Here is a 21,764-nt window from a genome sequence, read left to right as displayed (position 1 = left end):
GAGCCAGCCTCTCTGAGGGGGCGCATCCTCTCACCCCACCTACCGTTGCGGTAACTCTCTTTGATTTTCCCAGACATCCAGTTCATAGCCTTAGCCCCCATCTTAGTGGCAAAATTCCTGTCAAAGGGAGTTGGGCTCCCACCCTGGAAGAAGAATCATAAAAATTAGGAAGGCTTACAAGAACCCGAGAGTCTCTGAAAGGGCACCCTACGACAGTAAACTGGCCTCTTACAAGAGTACGAGGAAGGAGTGATTAAACCCACAACTCTCTTTGACCTCCAAAGCTGCCGATTCCATTTCAGTCCCCCGGCCGCCAGGTCAGTTCCTACCCCGCATCGGCCTCGCACCTTCTGTCTGTCACATTAGTGATGCAGAAGGTGTTCTTTGTGGCCCAATCCAGCAGCCCTTGGTAGAGTCTCAGAATAATATGAAACATCACACAGACTTTCTCGGACCTAAGGGGAGTGGGAAAGTGGGAAAGGAGGAAAGCAGGGCTTCGCAACTATCCAGTAATAGCCCACTCCTGCAGGCGCTCCCTGCAAGTTCCTTCAAACTGAGGCGTGCACACTAGGAATTCACTGGTCGGTGCTGAAGGGCACGAGCGGAGGACACTTGGGGCGGCAGGGGCTCAGACCTCAAGTACCACCCGTGAGCGAAGCGACAGAGACTGCTCGTGACAGAAAAGAAGTTCCTTCCCCCGAAATCCCAGTTAGTGGAAAGGGAGCTCAGCCAGCAACCGTCTGGACTCATCCAGCAGGTTCTTCCCGACAGGCCTCGTGCTGGGGTGGAAAACGGACCAGGCCAGGTCCATTCCGGCTACAATCCAAGCTTCAGGAGTGGCCCTGAAAGAACTACTTCCCCTCCCTGGACCTCATGTTCCTTATCTGAATCAGAGGCTCTCAAGTGGAGGAAGCGCTGTCCCTCAGCGGGTATTTGGCAGTATCTGGGGACACGTTTTTGTTAAAACTGGGGAAGGAGAGGAGGGCTACAGGCATCTGGTGCCGAGTCCAGGGAGGCTAAACCGCCCTGCAGTGCACCGGACGGCCACCCACAACAGTGGATCATCCTGCCGCAAGGGCAACAATGCCAGGTCCAGGAGCTCTCCCTACATAAAGGGGATGAGCCACATCATCTCTAGTCATTTCCAGTAATGCTCCGGGTCTGTGACCGTAAGAGACTGCAGGCCCCTGCTTCACCGTGGTGCTGAACCTCCAGCAGACTGGTGGCCAGGAGGAGCCGCTACGGCCGCCGGGGACGCGGCTCTCCGGCGCAGGTGTCTCCCCACCTGCTGCATGTGGCCGAGCACGTTCTTCCTGCTGTCGAAGATGCCTTTGCCCTCCTCGGAGTACAGATTGAAGATGAAGTCGGTAGTGTAGTTCTCATTGCACTTCTCGTTCCTGCCAGGCAGAAACCAGGAGCCCGTGAGTCTGGTCGTCTCCCCGGCCCCTCTTTCCGCCTGATAGGTTCTGTTCCTCCTTTCTCTTGCCTCCTCCCAGGGTTCAGGAAATAGACTGTCACTTCCCTTTGCCTCTATAGATTCCTCAGGGTGCCCCAACTGTGGACCCATTCTGCGGGTTAGGGCCCACACCTTCTTCCTCACTTAGGGACACACTGGGGGTGAGGTACCTTAACACCAAGCCTCTTTTCACCGTTGTTTTCATCTTTTGCACCAGATGGTCAACATTCGCCTGAAAGTGAAAGGGTAAGTCCTAAGTCCAGCTGGGAGTGGATAAGCTTGAGCAACGGCATTAACCCTCTTCTTCCACAGGGGAAGGGACTCAGAAGAGACTGCTGACAGTCTTGGCTTGAGCTGTGCCTAAGTCCTTTAGGAAGTTTCGTATGAGTCAGGCATGGTGGTGCATGCCTGTAATCCTAGAACTCTGAGAAGCTGAGGCAGGAGGATCATAATTTCAAGCCCAGCCTGGGCAACTAGTGACTCAGTGAGACCCTGTCTCAAAATTCTTAAAAAGCGACGGGGATGTAGCTCAGTGCAAAAGCCCTGGGTTCAATCCCCAGTACCTCAAACAGAAGAAAAAGGTTATTTAATGTGGAATAAAAAGGGCCAAAAGACAGAACTTGAAGAGGGACCACAGGAGACAGCCACAGGAAGCACCAGTCTCGAGCCCGCACCTCTCTGACGCCCCCGTCCAGGGGCTTCCAGCTCCCTGCGCTCAGAGCCGACTCCACCCAGGCTGTCAGTCTTGACCTCATGCTTGTTTGTAAAGCAGAGATTCATCCGCACAGAGTATGTTCCTTCAGCGGAGCTCTGAGCTGGGTGAGAATAAGGCAGACCCCCACCCTCCACTCCAGCAGGGGCTGGCTGGGACCCCGGAGGAGGGATGTACCTCAGCCCCTGCCTAACCTCCACTCTGGCTCTCTGCTCCCCCAGGGGGTTGGCATCTGGGGAAGTAAGATCCCATGCCCCCTCCGTGAAATGCAAGCCAGCGTCCTACCAGAGGGGAAAGAGCATCTCCCTCAAAAATGGATGGGGAGGAAGGGAAATCCGGAGGCACAGCACGACGTAATAGGCACTGACTTTCTCAGGCAGCGGAACCACCTGCTCATTTAGGAGTTCACAAACAATTCTAACCTCTTGAAGCCCTTCTCATCTGTAATTTGGAGATGCTGTCTTCTTTGCATGTATGTTGTGGAGGTAAAATAAAAACTGCACATAGGAACAACTGCTCCACCCTCATCTTGAGCTCTCAGAGGCAGGGGAGCACCTACTTAGCCGGCACCAGGCGGCCCCTACCTGCAGGTCTCGAATGGTGAAGGGCTCCTCAAAAATGTACGCAGCGTCGGCCCCGGCGGCCAGGCCTGCCATGGTGGCCAGGTAACCACAGTAGCCACCCATAGTCTCGATGATAAACACCCGGCGCTTGGTGCCCGCTGCGGACTGCTTGATGCGGTCACATGTCTGCAAGACAGTGGGTCATAGTTAGAAAGGCGGGGCCAGGGGTCCCGGGTCTGTGCCGCTGCGTCAGCCTCGCCATTAACACCAGAGCTACATTCTCCCAGGCAGCAGGCCCCTGAGACCACATGAAATTCTTGTACTGGTTTGGGGTGGGGAGTATTCGCCCACCATCCTGTGGGAGGAAGGAAGCTCTACCTCTCCGTAACATTGCTCGGAGTAGGGAAATAACGGCCTCAGCAGAGAAAAAAATGCTAACATTTGATGCATTTCTAGACATGGAGAATGCATGTTACTAACATCTGTAGGAAGGCTGGGGCTTGAAGAGTTGTTTTTCGGATACTGCCACTCGCTTGGTACCCCAGAAAGTAGCTCCCTTCCACACTCGATCCTGGCCAGTGGGGCGGGGCGAGGCGGTGGGCTCTCACCGTGCAGATGGTGTTGAGTGCCGTGTCGGCCCCAACACTGAAGTCGGAGCCGGGGACGTTATTGGAGACTGTGGCGGGGATGACCACAAAGGGGATGCAGAGCTCATCGAACTGCTTCCGGCCCTCCATCAGCTCCAGGCCCCCCGTGTACGCCTGAGGAGGAGAGCGCGGCGGGAGTAGGCGTGGGAGAAGGGGGAGGGGAGGGCGGCGGAGGGGAAGCCGCCGTGGGGGACTCACCTCGAAGCCTCCAATGATGACCAGGCCCTGAATGCTGAACTTGGTTATGTTGGCACTGATCTGCTCAAAGCTCTTCTTGGGCAGTGTCCTAGTGTTGCCAGTGGAAGGGGAGTGGGAGTTTGGGGGCAAGGCGGCGAGGTCGGGAGAACAGAGTCAGAAGGTGTTCTGTCACTTCGTGACTCGCACCCTCTGCTCTCTCCCACCGCTCACCCCAAACTAAGCGTGCACACTGGGGGCGCCGACGTCAGAGCGACTGCAAGACGTGTGCACAGTCCTGTCTCCCTCACTGAAGCCACCACGAGCTGGAGGGGCAGCACCCAGGCCACGGGGTTGCTGGACACAGGCCCTGGCCTCGTGGGCTGATGCCCACTCAAGGGCCATCTTGGAGGGGTGACGGGGGGAGACGCTCCCACAGCGCCACTCACCTTTTAGTCCCAAGCTTGGAACCGCCTTGGCCGGTCCAGCCCCCGACGTAGCTCCAGCCAGCTTCCTCGATCTGCAGGGAAAGGCCACACAGGTCACAAGGAGTGCGGCAGCGGAGCTCGTGTGGGACTGAGGCCGCTTCTCGCGCTCTCGCTGCGCCCCCTGGGGTCCCCTTCACTGGAAGAGCACCAGGTGCTGGCTTTTCCTCCCACACTGAACTGCTTCCATCTCTGCTGCCCACTCAGGACGGTTAGACGGAGCGCCTACTTATGCCAGGGCTGTGCTGAGCTTTGGGACAGGGAACTAAGACACAACGTTGGCAAAGGGTTGTCCCAGCAGCTCCTGCCTGTTTTGACTCTCTTAAAATTAAATTTACTTCTGTTTCAACCCTGGGAGAGGAGAGACGTAACGTGGGACGGGGAAGCAAAGGAGATGGACTAGTCACCCCGGCTACACCGATCTTCCCCACGTCCCCACATGTGCCTGTGGAGTCCCCGTACCTGACCCTTGGCCAGGCCCTCAAAGCCATCATGTACAACCAGCACCCGATTGCCCTGGATCAGGCCAATCCTCACGGTGGAGCGAACAGCAGCATTCATGCCAGCAGCCGGGGCCCCGACGTTCATCACAGCCACCGTGAACGAACCGCTCTACACGGAAAAAGCAGGGGGAAGGACAGAAACCCCCGTTGGGGAGAGCAGGTCAGTCAGAGAGGCAGAACCCTGACCCCTTCTGTCCTAGGATCAGGACACCCGCCTAGGACAGCACGCATCCCTTGCCCAGGGGATGCTAGGACAGACGCTACCTCCGACTATAGAAGCCAAATCCTTTACAACGAATGAGTACGTAAAAGCTGCTGGCTCTGATCAAAGATACCACTACCTAACAAATAAGGGACTTCCCAGAGCAATACTTCCCAAAGCGTGATCTTGGACCACCGCATCACAATCCATGTGAGGAGCCTATTAAACCTGCCTATGCTCCTCTGCCCCAGATGTGGGTCCCCTCTGAGGGGAATCTGCATGTTTAAGCAGCAGCCCAGGTAATGCTGATATATAGTAAATACTAAGAACCACTACTCCAATGGAGGAGGTGACTCAGACAGACTCAGACCTGATCACTCCTAGCGGACAGCATACCCAAGCCCTCTCTCCCGTTCTCTACATGCTACTTTACCAGTCCTGAGCTGGGTCTAAGTCTGGGTTAGAGACATCCAGGACACTCACAGCTCAGGGCTGGTATCTGGGGTGGTAAGAGAAAGTTATCCTAGTACAGCCAGGGCCCCAACACTGAGGGGGGAAAGAGACTGGCAAGCTTGGGTTGCATGAATTCAGGGTAGCACTTCATAAAGAAACCAAGGAAGGCAGGAGGCCGAGGGAAAGGGGAAGGCTGTAGTACCTTAGAGACCGGGGGTCTGACGTGCGCTAGAAGCTTGTATACCTCCCAGTTGTTCATGAAGCTCCTGTGAAAGTACAAAGAGAGATGCGGGTCTCCAGGCCATTCCTCACAGCCATCCGCCTTGGGGAGCCTGGCCCAAAGATCTGGTCCCAGACTGCAGTTCCACAGGACAAACTACGGATATAACTGGGGCACAGCAGGGACTGGACAGGGGCTGTGAAGTGGCCATTCGTTCATCTAACACCCCCGGACACTCCTCTCCTCAGCACCACCAGCAACTGCCCCTTGTCTGAAGAAACTTAAGATCTAGCTGGAGTCCACATCTGGACATGACACTGGGAAGGCTGCTCCTGGGATGAACTGCGCCTCCTGGGCACCTCTCAGCTCATTTTCTTCAGGAAAGAATTGTTGCAGACACAGTAAAGCAGACGCAGAAACTCCTATTTGGGGTCTGGGATGATGGATTTTTGGCTTCACTCCAGTATCTGATTTCTGTAGCTAGCAAGATTCTCGTCATTTCCTCACCGGCCTCTCAGCTTCAAGGCTTCATCAAACTTCTTTTCATCCATGGCCTTGGTCACATCTTTGGTCTGAGTGAGGAGCACAGCAACAGTTATGACTCAGGCAGGGCTCTGGGCCCCGGACTCCCACCCTTTTCCAGACTGCCCGTATTTGGGCCTTGCCGGGATTCCGCCTACTGTGCGCCCCACTGTTTCTATTCCCACAAACTCTTGTAATAGCTTGATTTCTCTTTAATTTTCTGAGTAATGAACAGCAAAAAAGGGAGGGTAAAAATCAAAGCTGTATTTATTAGAACTATAGGCAGAGTGGGGGTAGGCTCACAGATTAAAAGCATCTCAAGCATCTCCCTCCACGCCACACCCAGGTCTCTCAACTCCAGACAACTAAGGAAATGAAGAAAATCCCAAGGTAACCCAGTATGAAGAGACTCCTGCTGAGTGCTTCTCAGGCACTGATTCCTGTTCTCTGATTGAGCTTAACTTCTGCGTTTAGAGATGCAGTTCTAAGCACGGCTGCAGGTCCATGGGACGCCTGTCCCAAAGAGACGCAAGCCAAAAAGCGGGGGCACTCAGACCAGCCTCAGTGGGCCAGCGGCCCAGCTCCTGGCCACGACATTTACTCTGCGATGTCAAACAAACGAGTCTCCTGAAATACAAGTCACCATCTCCTGACACTAACACTTTCCAGGTACCGCACTGGACGCTTTACATACGTTCTGCTTAATCCCTATAAGGACACTTAGTGATCACTCATAACCCCACGTTTAGAGAAACATACTCACGTAGACACACACAGACAAAAGTTACCCAGCCAGAACTTAGTAAAGGTCTCCTGCTTTTAATAATGTGAGGAGTGAATTGCTTTTCTCTTCCAATAAAGACATAATAAGAGGATCTGAAGTTGGATATTATAAAATATTGTGTTGCATTACTAGGCAGGAAATGATCTCCCACCTTCCTTAGAAACATTTTACATATGGAGAAACCGAGGCTTAGAGAAGTTGCAAGTCCTACACTTAGAGGGGTTACAGCCCACGGGACTCTCTGCCCGTGTGTCTCTTACGACACCATTCTGGCCTTCCCTCTGATCCACACCAGGGGCCTTTTCAGTTGGTCTCATTTCCCACGAGAGCCCAGCCAGGGCTCGGGACTGTTAAGAAGGGGTTGGGGTCAGTACTTACCACCTGGACACATTCCATGAGGGGCAGGCGCACAGCCTGGTTCCCAGAGAGGCTCACCACGCAGGCTGGGGTGTCTGGGGTCCCCTCTAGAAGCGCCATCACTGCTTCCACCCCCATCCTGCTGCCCTGCAGGAACCCGGAGAACAAAGACAGTCTGGACGGAGCTTCCCCATCTGAGCTCAGCTGGAGAGCCAGGTGCTGAGGGCCCTTTCCAAAGCACGGGGCTGAGCTCCACATTCAAGGTCTTCAGCCAAGAACTTATTGGGTTTGACCTCCACGCCCAGGTTTCATCCACAGCTTCACGAGTCTGTCCTCTTGCCATCAGAACCCCAAGGATTCCAGAGGAACCCCAACTTGTTCCAGAGGAACAAGTCCACCATAGAAATCAGCAGGACCACCGGAGCATGAGAATACTCCCTTCACACTGACAAAACCAGGAAGTGGGTTGCAACTCTTCCAGTGGAAGTAGGGCAAGAAAGTTCAATGTCTAAGATTAGATCTCCACAATTTCACTGATGCTTGAAGCTCTAAGATGCTGGTCCTCACTACTAGGGAAGCTAGCGTCCCCCATCATTTGTGTCACAGAGGAGACCTCTCTAATGCATGGAAAGGGGGTCAGGGGCTGCAACCTGCAAACTGCTGGAGGAGCGGCACGGCCAATGTCAGGAGGTGGGCAGGATGGCGGGGCTGGGGTTCTGAGGCATGAAGCCAAAGCCCTGCCACCTTACCAGGATCCGGTCGAAGGCTGACGGGGTTCCGCCTCGCTGCACGTGCCCTAGGACGGTGACCCGGGTGTCATAGCCCAGACGCTTCACCACCAGCTGAAAGCAGCAAGAAAGCGACACACAGTCACAAAGAGCAAACAAGCAGCCACTGAGGTAAACCACGGAGGGCTTAGGCTTTTGTCCTACACTGGCTTCTAGTGGGAGGAAAACGGGGGCGGGGCCTGCAGAGCACGTGAAAGGACCAAGGGGAGACGCGGGGCCAGAAGCCCGCGCGTCCAGGAGGGGCCAGGGGCTCTGGCGCTAAGTCCCCCCGGTTCCATGCACACTGACGTCCTTGATGCTCTCGGAGGTGATCGGCTTCCCGTGCCTGTCGATCGCACCCTCGGCCACAATGATGATGTTGAGACGAGAACCCCGGGTCCGGGTCTGTCAAGGGTAAAATGAAAAGGAGTCAGAGGGGTGGAACTGATGGGTGGACGGATCGCTGGCGGGAAAGGGCGAGGGACCTCCACAGCAAAAGCGAGTACCTCACTGAGCCGGCGGCAGAGGTGCTCCTCCCAGTCATCGTCCGGCGGACACTCGGGAATAAAAACCCAGTCGGCCCCACAGGACAGGGAGGTGACGAGGGCCAGGTATCTAAGGTGAGAGTCAGAAGCGTGGCATTGGGAACGGCACTCCGCAAACGAAGTCTCTTTGTCCTCAGCTTGTGAAGGTCTGGGGAGCCTGCATTTCTTTCCTGGGTGAACTCGGAGCACGGGCCTGTCCGAGAGACACCGCCCCCGAGCAGCACCTTCCCTTCATGTCTGCCGGTCCCCTCGGTGTGCCGCAGCGCACAGAGGCAAGTGAGGGAGGTGCAGAGGAAGCAGGGGAGGGGCCGAACCTCGCAGGGCACATGCACGCCCAGGCTGCCTCCACTGAGAGGCCTGCTGGCCTCTGGGAGAGTACAGGGATGTTCTGGGTCCACCGTGAGGCCGGAAGGAATCTTACCCACAGTGGCGGCCCATCACTTCTAACACAAACGTCCTCTGGTGGCTGCGAGAGACAGACATAGGGCTTGCGCTGTCCACGTGTCCCTGTGGCCAGCGCCACGCCCCCACCCACGTCTAGGCGAGTTAATCTCTAACAGATGTATCTGTGTTGACTAAGAGGACCTAGAGGGGACGCACGTTCGCACAGGTGTCCTTTGTAGGCTTCAGGAAACACTAACAGAGGTCAGGACAGAGGCTCTGCTCCAGAAAGGATGGGAAACCAAGGGGAGGAAGAGAAGGAGCAAAGAGGAGCCTGGACTAAACTGAGGTCCTGCAGGGCTACCCTGGGATGAATTCTGTCCTCTCATCTCCCACAGGGCATCCCCCGGCCCTCCCTACACATCCGTGGGCAAGGGCCCTCGTGGCATCCACTGCCTCCGGGATACAGCTGGAAGCGGTAGCTCAGGCTCTGAGCTCCCTGGGCCTGACTCAGTCTGTCTACAGTGGTGTACAGAGTATTCGGTTCCCGAACATAACTCATCCCGCAGTTCTGCAAGAGATGGCCACGGTCGTGTCCATGCAGGAAAGATGGTCATGGTCACGTCTGTCACCCGATGTTGAGTTCACAAACGGAAACAAAATTTTGCCCAACACTTCTGTTTGCGAACCAAACTGTTCACAAACAAAAGGGTTCATGAACCGAGGTACCACCGTGCTAACAATTCAGGAGCCCCTCAGGTGCGCGAGCCCGCAGAGCTACGTATCTAGACGGTGCGCTGCACAGCAGCAAAAGGCAAATCTCGCAGCACTCAGGGCGAAGTGCAGCCTCAGTGCTCCGTGAGAATTCTAAGTTAAAAATACACATTCCAACCCCAGAAAACTGGTCACTGCAGCTCCAATGCTCTGACTTCTCACGGGGCCCGCACCCTCACCCATCCCTTCTGCCACACCCGCCCACCGCTACCGCCCTCGCGCCCTCACCTCTGAGCGGTGGTGGTGATGGCATCCACGATCTCCATGATCCGGTGCAGTGCAGAGTCGGTGCCGATGGTCATATCAGTGCCGCAGAAGTCATTGTCGATCGAGCCCACCAGGCCCACGATGTTCAAGAAGCTGGACTTTGTAGCCTCCTCAGCTGTGATCTTACCTAAATGGGAAACAAACCCAGAGCCGCAGGGTGAGGCCCCAGCATGGCTATCGAGAGGATCACTTGAGAGAGAAGAAGCTGAACCACTGGTAGAAAAAAAGGAGGGGAAAGACTGCCTGTTTTTTGTGTGGTTAAGATTTTTCTCCAGTGGGAGGTATGGGGTACATATACGTAACACACACACACACACACAAACAATATGAATATAAATAATGTCTCACCAGCCTTCTGAAGGTCATTCAACAAGTCGCTCCACTCAGAACGGAAAGTGTCGGCCCCAGTGAGGCTGCCGTCCCCCCCGATGACACACAGATTGGTGATCCCAAGCTTCACCAGATTGTGGGCAGCCCGGAGTCGTCCTTCCCGCTCCCGGAAGTCTTTGCACCGGGCACTTCCAATCACCGTGCCGCCCTTGAGGGGAGAGGTAGATGTCAGCTCCCCAGATAACAGAGCTGAATTTGGACTCGGCATTCTAAGACTGCCCCCATCCCAACACTGCGATGAGCTGACGTATCACGTGACACCCTAGGAAGGCCCCTGACAGCCCGCACTCATTTGTTCCTTTCAAAGGAAGGAAAGTGATGCTGGCTGACATGGCATCAGCCATCTGCATAGCCCGTTAGACATGTAGCAGCACCGCTAAGATCGTCCCACTCACCAAGGGCTTCATCGTCAAAGAGACGACCTCCAAAGAGTGGTGCTCATGGCAGGAACCCAACTACTCTCAAGAAAACCAGCTCTAGGTGTAGAAAGCCGTACATTCCCAGGGCCTCACTGGCACCCCAAGGGGGTAAGTCGATTTAGGGTCCCCATAAATCATTTAAGCTCCTGGGCATCTACCACTTTGGTATATTGGTGAAGAATCTGGCTCCCTCTGGGGCCTATTTATGGAGCCTTCACTGGGAGCTACACGGTGCATTTCCTCCACTGGATCTTTAGATATAAAAATATACTCCTAATTTATCAGGTTTTAGTAAATCAGCACACAGTTGTATTTCTCCCAGGTTATCCCACAGCTGATACCCATTAAAGGAACCTAGAACAATATAACGTAGCATAAAAGACTAAATTTTTTTTTAAGTCAGTAAATTTCCTGGGGCCTTTTGAGTCTCTGAAAGGCTCACAGTTCCGTGCTGCTCTAAATGGGCTGGATCAGGTCACCTCGTCTCCATCACATGAGGAATGACAGATTCAGCTCTGCTTCTGGCTCTGGTCCTCTGCTAAGGCTATTTTCAGGGCCAGACTTTCCCCGTGACCCCACATTAGGACTTGCTTATGTGCCAGTTCCCAAAGTCTTGCCCATGACCTTTCTGTAAAGAGCAAACAGTTCTGTGGTCATCCCCCACCCCCCCCAGACCAGCAGACCAGCGGGAGTAAAGGGCAAATGTAAGCCCCTCTCCTGTCACTGAATCCCTTCACACCAAACCACATGGCAGGGGAAGAGGGAGGCTGCCAGCCCAGGCCCGGCCGAGATGGGACAAGGACAGGACAACAGGGGACAGCCGCTCTCTGGAACATACCAGCTGAAGCATCATGGAGACGCTCTCCCAGGTGGCCTCCCTGATGTGGTCACCGCCATCCACCAGTCCCTGGTAGCCCTGTGGGACACATCGCACCCGCTCAGCCTCTGAGCGACGCCCCCTACATGTCCAGCACTGAGACAGGACACTTGGGAGGACGTTCTCTGAGAATCAAGGCACCTCCTGCCCTTAGCGGTCCCCGGATGTTCATGAGGTGACCTATTGAACACAGTTCGCAGAAGGAGTGCCAGCTTTTCCAACACGCAGTTTCAGTGACTCTCGTTATCGAAACATCAGAATATCATCCCTGATGTTTAGATCCCAGTTCCTTTTACTTTTTGCTCATCCTGTTTCCTCCACTCTGCTTCCCGGAGGACTAGATAACAGATGGCTTTGATAGCAGGAAGGGAAAACAGGAAGGGGAAGGAAAGAAACGGGACTATTACGAGACTGTAAGAGCTGAGACAAGAAAGGCAGACAGTCTGCGAGACAATGGTGGGAAGAGCTAGAAGCAAGCCCAGGAGGAGCCGGAACCTCGGTGGGGTCAGCAGACTCGCAAACACCGTGTGGGTCATCCCTGCTGCAGCTCCAACCTCGGACAAAGTGAATTTACAAAACAGAATGATTCTTCTTCCCTTAACATCAACAGGCACCGTGAAGACCCAGGGTGCAGAAATCTGGGTCTCAGCATCATTACTGGAGCCGAGAGGAGGCAGGAGCGACTCACGGCGGCAAAGACCCCAGGAAAAGCGAAGAGAAACGTAACGGGGGGTGAAGGAAGGGAAAACGGGAAGGAGGGGGGGCAGAAGCAGAGAACAGGGAAAGAACGATGGGCAACTAAGTCGGGAACCAACCTCATGGACAAAGAAGACGCGGGCGCCAGTGAAGATACCAACGCGAACCACCGCCCTGACGGCAGCATTCATACCTGCAGGGAGGGGAGAGGAAGTCAGGGAAAGGTGGCACCACGACAGGCAGCCCTGCCACCCCGGGAGGTGCCTCTGCTACAGGCGGCAGGCAGGCCCTTCCTCAGGCTTTCCTCTGAAGCTAGACTACACCCCTCATCCCGGTCTCTGGCCTCCCCGCTCCCAACTACCGTATTCAGAGTCGGTGCAGTTCCAGAGACGCCATCATTCCCTGTCCTGCGCCCTCCCTCCTCCTGCCAGGACAACCCGAGGAACAGCCAGAGCAGCAGTAAAAGCAAGCACTGCCTTCGATGTGTGTATACACCGCTAAGAACTCGCCACAGAGCACCCCACTTAACCCAACCCACAGCCCTGTGCAGACTTACGCACTGAAGCTCGGGGAGAGTGAGGTCACCCAGCTAGTGCTCTTAAAAGCCGAGATTTGAATGCAAGTTCTAAATGCCTAAGTTAACACCACTAAGATACCACGCCCACACAAATCTCAATGGCTACGCTAGGTTTTTCCCGGTTCTCTGCATTGAATCTGGACATCCAGGTTCAGGAATAGCCTTTGGGGGGAAAAAATAAAAAACCATGACTTTCTATAGTCTGATCTGATGTGTCATCGTTTATTTCCAAGTACAGTATGTACATTGTTGGAGGGCAAATTCTCTCAGCCAAGACACACACACGCACATGCACGCACATTCGTGCACACATGCACGTGCACACACACAGCCCTTTAGTGTCGTCTGAGCGGTCTTCGTCCCAGTGTACGCACACAGTTGCGACTCTCTGGCTCCCACACTGCCAGAAGCGGCTGTGACTAAGGGTATGGAAAGGTGGAGCACCTGTTCTCCACGGTGCTCCTCCTGGCATTCACTCAGTCAGTCAACAAACACCTGCCGGCCCCTTGTCCAGTGCTGTGTGTGGGAATTTAACAATACGCTGTACACTGATCTCTCTGCTTCCACTGGGAAAAGCTGGGACTAAAACGGCGAGCAGAGGTTTCCCACTTTTTCCCAGGTGACAATCAATCCCCTCCCTAGTAGCTGGTCAACGACAAGAACTGTCTTTTAGCAGCCAACGTGTCCCAACATACAACCTGAAAGGGGCGTCTCGTACGTGTGTCCCACGTTAGGAACAATGAATCAGCACTATGGAACTAGGACACCAGGCACTGATACTGCACTAAGCACTGCTTCCTTGGTGAGAGCTGGGAGACATTCCCGTACTACCTTGTAATGAGAAGTTCAGGGCGGGTCTTACAGACACGGTGGGTCTAGTATCTCGATGGTTTTGTTTTGTTTTGTTGAGACAGGGTCATGCTATGGAGCCCAGGGTAACCCAGGCTGGCCTCAAACATTGCGATCCTCTTGCCTCAGCCTCCTGAGTGCTAGGATTACAGGTGTGCACCGCCATACTGGCTGGATCTAGTACTTTAGAGGCATGATGGAAGAGCTTGTTAGGCACCACTGTAGCCATCCTCTCTCAGACAGACCATTACATGCTTCTGCTTTGGTCTAAAATCAACTCACATGCTCCTTAAATCCTGCCTAGGGTAATATCATAGTCTAGCAAGCACTAGGGAAGCTAGGAATTAGGAAACTCTTCAGCACCAGACTAAGAGGCATTATAAACTATTGAAACACACAACACTAGCTTGAATGGAATAGAATTTAAAAAAACAAAATGTCTTTTTTTTTCTTTTTCTTTTTCCAGCTGGCACAGTATTACACGGCTCTTAGTTCCAAATCAAATTGAAGGCCCCATCATTCACTGAGCAAATACTGACTGAACACCCACCATGCTCCCGGCACTGCGCTGGCGCTGGGAAAGCAGCGCTGAGCGACAGAGAATGTCGAGACACACAGACGAAAGACTTGGTAACGGGCTCAAGAGACACAGAGAATCACAGCTTGGTACAGTGATGCCTGACAAGAGGTGCAGAGATCAGCGGAGACACGAACAGGAGCGTCTAAGCCTGGCAGGACGAAGTCAGCAAAGACAGCATGTCCTGAGGCCCACAGGACACATTCCCTTTACATCTTTTCATCAGGTAGAAAACTTGAGGAAGGGTGCTCTAGGCAGGAGGAACGGCACAAGAGTAAGGGTTCAGAGATAACCTTAGACAGTTCAGTATTATAAAGAGTAAAATGAGCCAGGCATGATGGCGCACGTCTGTAATACCAGCCCTGAGGAGGCTGAGGCAGGAGGATCTCCATGAGTTTGAGGCCAACTTGGACTAAACAATGAGATCCTGTCTCAAACAAAACCAAAACAGTAAAATGTACGATAGGAAGTGGTCAGAGGTGAAGCCACAGCAGGCATCTACACGGCCTGTGAAGAAGCTTGTCTGTATTCTGCAGGACGGGGTTGACGTGGGGCTCCAGCGGGGACGGGCTCAGGGAGTCCACGAATGTTGCAGAACTACACAGTATGAGGTTGCACATAATGAAGAATCTTGAATTTCGAATGCTGAGACGTGATGAGAGCTACGTATCTGCACGATAACTCGGCAGCTTGTGAGAGGCGGCTTGCAGGAGGCCACTAGGATTAGGAGGTTTTCTGGCATCTGAGATAAGACACGAGGGCCTGCACCAGGAGGCGGCATTTGGGGCAAAACAGATATTAGGCAAAAGATATCTAGGAAACAGAAACAGCAGGACACATCTAATCGCCATGTGATTAGCTTCCAGGATGTCAGAGAAAAAGAAACGCTCTGTGTTGACTTAGGCAAAGGGTTAAAGCATGGTGGGCAGAGAATATCCAAATCTGTTAGGCAGAAAAAAACCCTCACAAATACGAAGATTCCCTTCTCTTCTCCTTCTGTCTTCTTACCTCAACCCTACCAACCTCTGGGGATCGTCCTGCTTCTAAGTGGAAGGAGGGACTCCCGAGAAATCAAATTTCAAGACCCACTCTGTGCTGCCTCAAGTGCCATATCCTGCATCCCTAACCCTACAGGCTAAGCTATGGAGACGGCGTATGCTAAGGAGTCGCAGTCACTCTCTGGACTGTCCCGTCCAACCTCACTGGCCCAGCCTGGCTCCAAGCCAGTCCTGGCCAGGCTCTTGGCTGCCTCTCGTTGCCCTAAATAACTTTCTATGAGCAGCTGCCTGACTTATTAGAAGCAGGACGAAGGATAAGATTACTGGCACCACGCAGGAGGTATTCCGGGTGCACCCAGGAGGGGCTCTGGAGAACTTTTACCGACAACACACCGTTTGGCGTCTCCAGTTACAGCACACTGGGAGGAGGTCTGTGGAGAAAAGCTGTGGGGGACGAGTCTCCTCGAGACTATTGGGGAAATGACTCGGTACAACTTTTTCAAAACCTCACGCTATGAGGTTCCTGCCTGAGCTTTAACATTTTTAAATTATGAGGAACAAGCATTTGTTAGAAGGGAATTACACTTTCTAACAGATACGAACCTAGAAGTTAGAAACTCTGGAACAGCAACCCACAGAGGCAAAGGAATCCCTGTTCCTCTAAACCTTTGAAAATAGGATCTGTGTGCATCTGGAACGATGGCCTGTCTGCAGAGGGAGGGCTAGGACAGACGACTGGGGCCCAGCCAGGGGCCGGGCACGCTGATGACATCAGACTAAATGTGGCATTTGGGGGGCTGGGAACTTTGCTGGGCTGGAAAGGGAACTCGAATTTAGTATTTAAAATCACCCGGCAACTCAGCATGCTTGGCCTTCTAGCTCGGGCTGATTCCTGGCCATTTTTGTATCTCAAGAGATCAGCTTTGCTGAGTTCAGGAGAAGACACAGGGGCAGCTTCTACGGCTTTTAACAGTTCCATGTCACTTCCTCATGCAGTCCAGCACCTAGGGAAAAAGTATTCTGTGCCTTCTGCCTGGGACAACTGGGGACCATCCCACACCTCTTTGGGAAGGCCACGCGTGTGCTGCAGCTGTCCCTTCGGCTGGGCCCTCTCAGCCCTGTTTCGAGTTTTCTACCTGACGGCCTCCTCAGAATTTCATTTTACCTGCCTCCATCCCTACTGACCAGGGCCTGTGAGGTCACGGGGTTCACAGGGAGCTACTGTGCTTCCCCGCTACTCAGTGCCACAGGCCTTGGCTCAGCTGGCTCCTCCAGAAATCAGCTTATCTAGCGCCCCTTCCTCCATGAAAGCTGGCCTTTCCCCTGGCAGCCAGGTCATCCCACAGAGAATGGGCCTCACCGCTCAGGGTCCGAAGCTGGAAGGGCCCTGCTGCTCTTAGAGCTAAGCTAAGCCCTCGGCCTCTGCTCCGGCTTTGCTTCGTTTATTTCGTCTCTCCCTCTCCACAGAGCTCTCTTCCTCCTTTACTGCATATTCTGTGCAACTCCTGTGGATTTTTTAGCAGGCTCCTTGCCCTAATTTGATGATCTAAGTCCACAGACCATTTTCCTGCGGTCCGGGATCAACACACACAAGTTTGTGTCCAAGAGCTCAGCACTGGCATGGGATTCTGTCCGCAGAGAAGACAAAAGTGAAGACAGAAGTCCAGGCCAGGTCTCTCACTATTCCTCACCAGGGCCCTCCATTGCTCTTCGGGTCACTCCTAAGTTCAAGCCTCTCTGCCCTCCCGTTTCTTCATCCTGAAGTTCTCTGATTTATAACACATACCACAATGATAATTAAACAAACAGTTTAAATATACAAAGTCTAGTTCTACTAAGCCACTAATAAGAAATATTATAAGACCAAAGATTGTCTTTGTCATTAATGCATCCTTGGCACTTTTCATCCTGCTTGACACAGTTAATTATTAAGCTTGATAAAATTCATTTTAATTATTAACAATAAATTCACTGAGCGTTTACTATTTGCCAGAAGCCAGTTCTCTTTTTCTTTTCTTTTCTTTTTTTTTTTCCTTTTGTCTTTTTGAGACAGGATCTCGCTGTGCAGTTCAGGCTGGCCTTGAGCTCACTTTGTAGCCCAGGCTGGCCTTGAACTTGCAACAATCCTCCTGCCTCAGCCTCCCAAGTGCTAGGATTACAGATGTGCGCCACCATGCCCGGCTCAGAAGCCAGTTTTCTAAGCACAAAAATACTCAAATAATGGGACCAGTTTCTTGATAATTTATCTTCCCTGAGAAGTGTGGTTAATCCAGCCAGGGTCTATCATTTCATTATATAAGTGGACTCCATCTGACTAATGCATGCTTGTTTTTATTTATGTGCCTTACACAAGAATCCCAGTGATACACAGTGTCTTTCCCCATTCAAATGTAAGTTCTCGAAGGAAATCAACATCTTCACCACAAAGTGGGTGCTTGGTGCCAAGTAAAGGAAAGTGGGGGACAGTGGCACGGGGAGGGGGAGCTAGCTGAAAGCTCTTTCTTCCTTCCTTCCTTCCTTCCATCCCTGTACCCAAGTCCTGGTAACCCTTTCAAAGAGATGCTGGTCCTCTTCAACATATTACGAATGTACAAAAAAATCAAAGTAAGAAAGATGTTTTTTTAAAAGAAGCATCAACTCTCACCCCTTGACTTTATTTTTCCTATATATCCAGTTTTTATGACTCGTAGGTTTCTTTGACTTCACCCAGACAAGGTTGTTCTGCTCCTGCACCCCTAATGGATCTGTATTCATTAACTGCCGCTGTCCCTGTTTTTCAAGGGGTAAATGAATAGAAAGGGAGGGAGATCCAGGGAAATCACAGCACTGCCTAGCTCTCACCAGTACCGCAACTCTCTAAAAATAAAGAGTTAATACCCAAAGCTCTAGCTGGGCTCACCAAATACCAACTCTGGGTCTCCTCCCTGTTCCATTATTTTCCAAATTCTTTTTTTTTTTTTTTCTCTGGTACCGGGAACCGAACTCACTACCTTGTGCTTGCCAGGCAGGCGCTTTGCCGCTGAGCTAAATCCCCAGCCCCCTGTTTTCCAAATTCTTGAAGTAAATCTACCTAGCTGGGGCTGGGTGTGGTGGCACATACGCCTATAATCCCAGCACGCGGGAGGCTGAGGCAGGGGGATTGCTGCAGTTGCATTCGAGGCCAGCCTGGGCTACACAGTGAACTCAAGGCCAGTCTGAACTGCATAGCGAGACCCTGTCTGAAAAAGACCAAAAAAAAAAGGGCTGGGGATATAGCTCAGCAGCACAGCACCTGCTGGCAAGCATGAGGTCATGAGTTCGATTCCTGGTACCACAAAAAAAAAAAAAAGAAGTAAATCTACCTATTGCCTTCTCAACAGTTTTATTTTTTTAGTTTCTTTCCAATACCGTGTGAGAAAACACTAGTCTTTTAGGTATCAGAGGTCTAAAATGGTCCCAAATCGTCACAGAAACTTGGAAATAGGTCTTACGAAGATTTGGTTAAATAAAGGTAGAGTAAATAAAATTCAAAACACTTGAGGACTTAGACCTGACAGATTTTTAGGAAAGCCTCGGATTCCAGGGCAGACCTACAGGAGTCCAGGCCGGTGCTACAGCCCCAAGGCGTCAGGAAACTGCAGGGGAATCTCAAGCCGCGCTCTCCGCCCTTCCTCCTTACCTTGGGCATCCCCACCAGAGGTTAGCACAGCAATGGCTTTGCCAATCCCCAGGGTTCTGGCTGCATGATGCTCTTCATGGGTCATGATCCACTCTAGGATTGAAAACAACAGTCAGGTAAGAAGCAGCTGGTTCAAGGAGCTACTTGCTCAAGAAATGTCTGTGAGACTGGCTAGAGCCACCCAGGCAGACTCTCCCACTACGGAAGGCTGGGCTCTGACGCCCAGGAGCTTTGGACTGCTCCCAGAGTAACGCCACACCTTCACAGAGTGACAGGCTGAAATGTCACAGGGATCAAGCCCAAGACTGCAGCAGCCCTGGCTAAGCTCTCCCTGCCCCCTCCCACCCAACTGCAACCCATCTGGAGAACAAGCTACGATCAGAGAAGGCAGTGGACGGAGCAGAGCTGAGACAGCAGGGAGGAGGGCTGAGTTAGCCTCAGGGACTCTTCCTTCACGGAGGAAGGGCCCTCGAAGAGGGAAGGGTCACAGGGGGGTGAGGCGCTGAGAACGTAATGTAGACATAGAAAACTAAGGGTGGCCGGGTCATGGTGAAGACTAGAGTCCAGTGGTAGGAACTGAGGGGCGGAGGGCTGAGTGATACGGAGTTGAAACTGGAGCTGAAGCTTGGACAGACTCACGCTGTCCATCCTGGGGCGGCTGGGCTATTTCCGCAGCGCTGCCCATCCTTACCAACCTCTCAGCCAGGAGAACCTCCTGATCCTCTGTCTTTCGGCCTTGCCCTTCACACCACGGATTACCAAACGGGAGGAGGAACACAAAATCACTCCCACACACACAGATATGCACACATGTGACCGACACACCTTCCTATGCTCGCTTTTAGAGATTACATCTTCCAAAGGAACACATAAGGCATACTCTTACGTCCAAGAAACGCCAGCGTATCATCACTCTCCCATCTACTCAGTCTAAAACGTATCACTGGCCAGGGATACAGCTCAGTGGCACAGCACCTGCCTGGCAAGCGCGAGGTCCTGAGTTCAATTCCCGGTACCAAAAAAATAAAATAAAATAAAACCTATCATTTTAAAATTGACCTCCTTCCTGCCCCTCAGAATCAAGAGTCACCAAATCCTATGTCCCCTCCTAGTCTCTTCCCTAGACACCCTATCTTTTCTGTCCTCGCTGCCTCGTCTCACCTGAACTCTCGCTACAGTAGCTGCTCACGTCTCCACTCACTCTACCAAAGACGCAGAGCTTCACGCGAAGCTCCCGGGACTGGCGTCCAAAGCTTCAGTCTTCACCCAGGGACTCTGCTCAACGCGTGCCTCAGCAGTACATTACTCATCCCCACGTCTGTGCCTGGGCACGCTGCACCCCTCATCCAGGACACCCGGCTCCGCCAAATGCCAGTCCTAGCCACACCCTCGCTGCCCTTTTAAGCTTCTACTGATCCACAAACGTGCAGACAGGTTTCTTTGGGGGCATCTAAATAACGCATTGCCCATAACTGGAGCACTCATTTATCTCTAGGGGCATTTTAATTGCTTCTTCTGCTCTAAAAAGAAGCGTGGACTACATCAAGGCATGTGCCAAGGCCAGTCGTGCTCATGTGTTTGGATGGCAGCAAACTATGAAAGGTTTTCAGTTTTTAAACGGCTGTAAGCCGAGTGTGGTGGTACATGTGCCTATTATACCAGTATTTAGGAGGCTGAGGCAGAACGATCATCTGGAGTTCAAGGCCAGCCTGAACTACACAGCGATACTCTGTCTCAAAATAACAAACAAAAATGGTCATAAAAAGTATCTCATGACATGTGAAAAACACACAAGATTCAAATTTCAGTGTTGCCAGATGAGGCGGCACGTGCCTGTAGAGAGTAAGGCAGAAAGATCGCTGGAGCCCAAGAGTTCAAGGCCCGCCTGAGCAACACAGTGAAACCTCATCTTTTTTTTTTTTTTTTTTTTTAGACAGGGTCTTGCTATGTAGTTGAGGCTGGTCTTGAATTCACAGTGTAGCCCTGGCTGGCCTTGAACTCCATATGATCTTTCTGCCTCAGCCTCCTGAGTACTGGGATCATAGGTATGCACCACCATAGCCAGCCTTAAGACTCTATTTAAAAAAAAAAAAATCTGCGTCTATACTAGTCTCGCTTCATCACATATTACTACAGCCGAGTCGGTAAGGCAGCACAGACCCTCCAGTCTGCAAAGCCTAAAACACTATCTGGCCCTCTCCACAAAGAGCTGGAGACCACTGCACTAGATGCCCGGCGGCTAAGCCGCATTTCCTAACTCGCCTGAAACACCCGCCAGGGCAGGGATCATGTTCACTTTCAAGACCCGCAGCCGACCACAGCCGGATGAAGGCCGCGCATGTCACAGGAGCTCAATACACGCTTTCTGAAACCATTAATGAACTGAGGCACGCTACAAAAACACAAATACATAAAATTAAAAACCGGCCTGGCTACACGTACACCTCTGTGTTCTCTCTACTTAAAACACGCTGGGCCACAGCCAGGGCCGAGACCCTACAGCTGCACCGGTGAACGGAACAGGAATCTACGTGCGCAGAGACCGCTCTTATTCAGCTAGAACGCTGGCGTCCTCGGTCCTGTCCTTCTCGAGGAACACTCGGCGGCTGGAGCGAACGGAAAGCGGACGCTCGGACAGCAGGGAGCGGACAGACATCAGCCAGCGCGTCGCGGGCGGAGGGCTCATCGCGGGGGGAAGCCCACGCAGCAACCTTCCGCCCGCGGCCCCAGGCGCGAGCGCACGCACCCCGCAAGGCGGGCGCTGCGAGCGGGGACTGCAAACGGCGCTCCCGCTCCTCCCCGAACCTCCGCAGGACGGGCACCGACGCGCAGGGCCGCGTCCTGCGCGGACCCCGGGGACACGCATGCAGCGACAGGCACAATCGCGCGTGGGGCGCGCACGCGGGGCGGG

At 52.9% G+C, this 21,764-nt stretch overlaps 1 protein-coding gene across 3 annotated transcripts in view; it reads right to left on the bottom strand.

The window, feature by feature from the left end:
- The window catches only part of Pfkm (phosphofructokinase, muscle), a 41,207-nt gene that overhangs the window by 888 nt on the left and 18,555 nt on the right, over positions 1–21,764 (bottom strand). For 2 of the 3 annotated variants that reach the window (XM_005406631.2, XM_005406633.2), the window contains 20 exons: positions 18,854–18,946; positions 12,314–12,387; positions 11,460–11,537; positions 10,161–10,350; positions 9,774–9,939; positions 8,812–8,856; positions 8,352–8,460; positions 8,155–8,250; positions 7,828–7,920; positions 7,100–7,225; positions 5,923–5,987; positions 5,398–5,461; positions 4,500–4,649; positions 4,002–4,072; positions 3,577–3,664; positions 3,340–3,492; positions 2,753–2,917; positions 1,627–1,688; positions 1,286–1,397; positions 44–143 (listed from right to left, as the gene is read on the bottom strand). In XM_005406631.2, coding sequence (XP_005406688.1) covers positions 44–143; positions 1,286–1,397; positions 1,627–1,688; positions 2,753–2,917; positions 3,340–3,492; positions 3,577–3,664; positions 4,002–4,072; positions 4,500–4,649; positions 5,398–5,461; positions 5,923–5,987; positions 7,100–7,225; positions 7,828–7,920; positions 8,155–8,250; positions 8,352–8,460; positions 8,812–8,856; positions 9,774–9,939; positions 10,161–10,350; positions 11,460–11,537; positions 12,314–12,387; positions 18,854–18,946 — 2,100 coding nt within the window. Of the gene's footprint in view, positions 1–43; positions 144–1,285; positions 1,398–1,626; positions 1,689–2,752; positions 2,918–3,339; positions 3,493–3,576; positions 3,665–4,001; positions 4,073–4,499; positions 4,650–5,397; positions 5,462–5,922; positions 5,988–7,099; positions 7,226–7,827; positions 7,921–8,154; positions 8,251–8,351; positions 8,461–8,811; positions 8,857–9,773; positions 9,940–10,160; positions 10,351–11,459; positions 11,538–12,313; positions 12,388–18,853; positions 18,947–20,014; positions 20,185–21,764 lie in introns of those variants that run through there. The other variant, XM_005406634.2, reaches the window with a different exon arrangement.

The sequence above is a fragment of the Chinchilla lanigera genome, unplaced genomic scaffold, assembly GCF_000276665.1.
Source record: "Chinchilla lanigera isolate Chin_1 unplaced genomic scaffold, ChiLan1.0 scaffold00099, whole genome shotgun sequence".
Classification (NCBI taxonomy): Eukaryota; Metazoa; Chordata; class Mammalia; order Rodentia; family Chinchillidae; genus Chinchilla; species Chinchilla lanigera.
The sequence above is the reverse complement of the archived record's forward strand: the minus strand, read 5'-3'. Positions and strand labels throughout refer to the sequence as shown.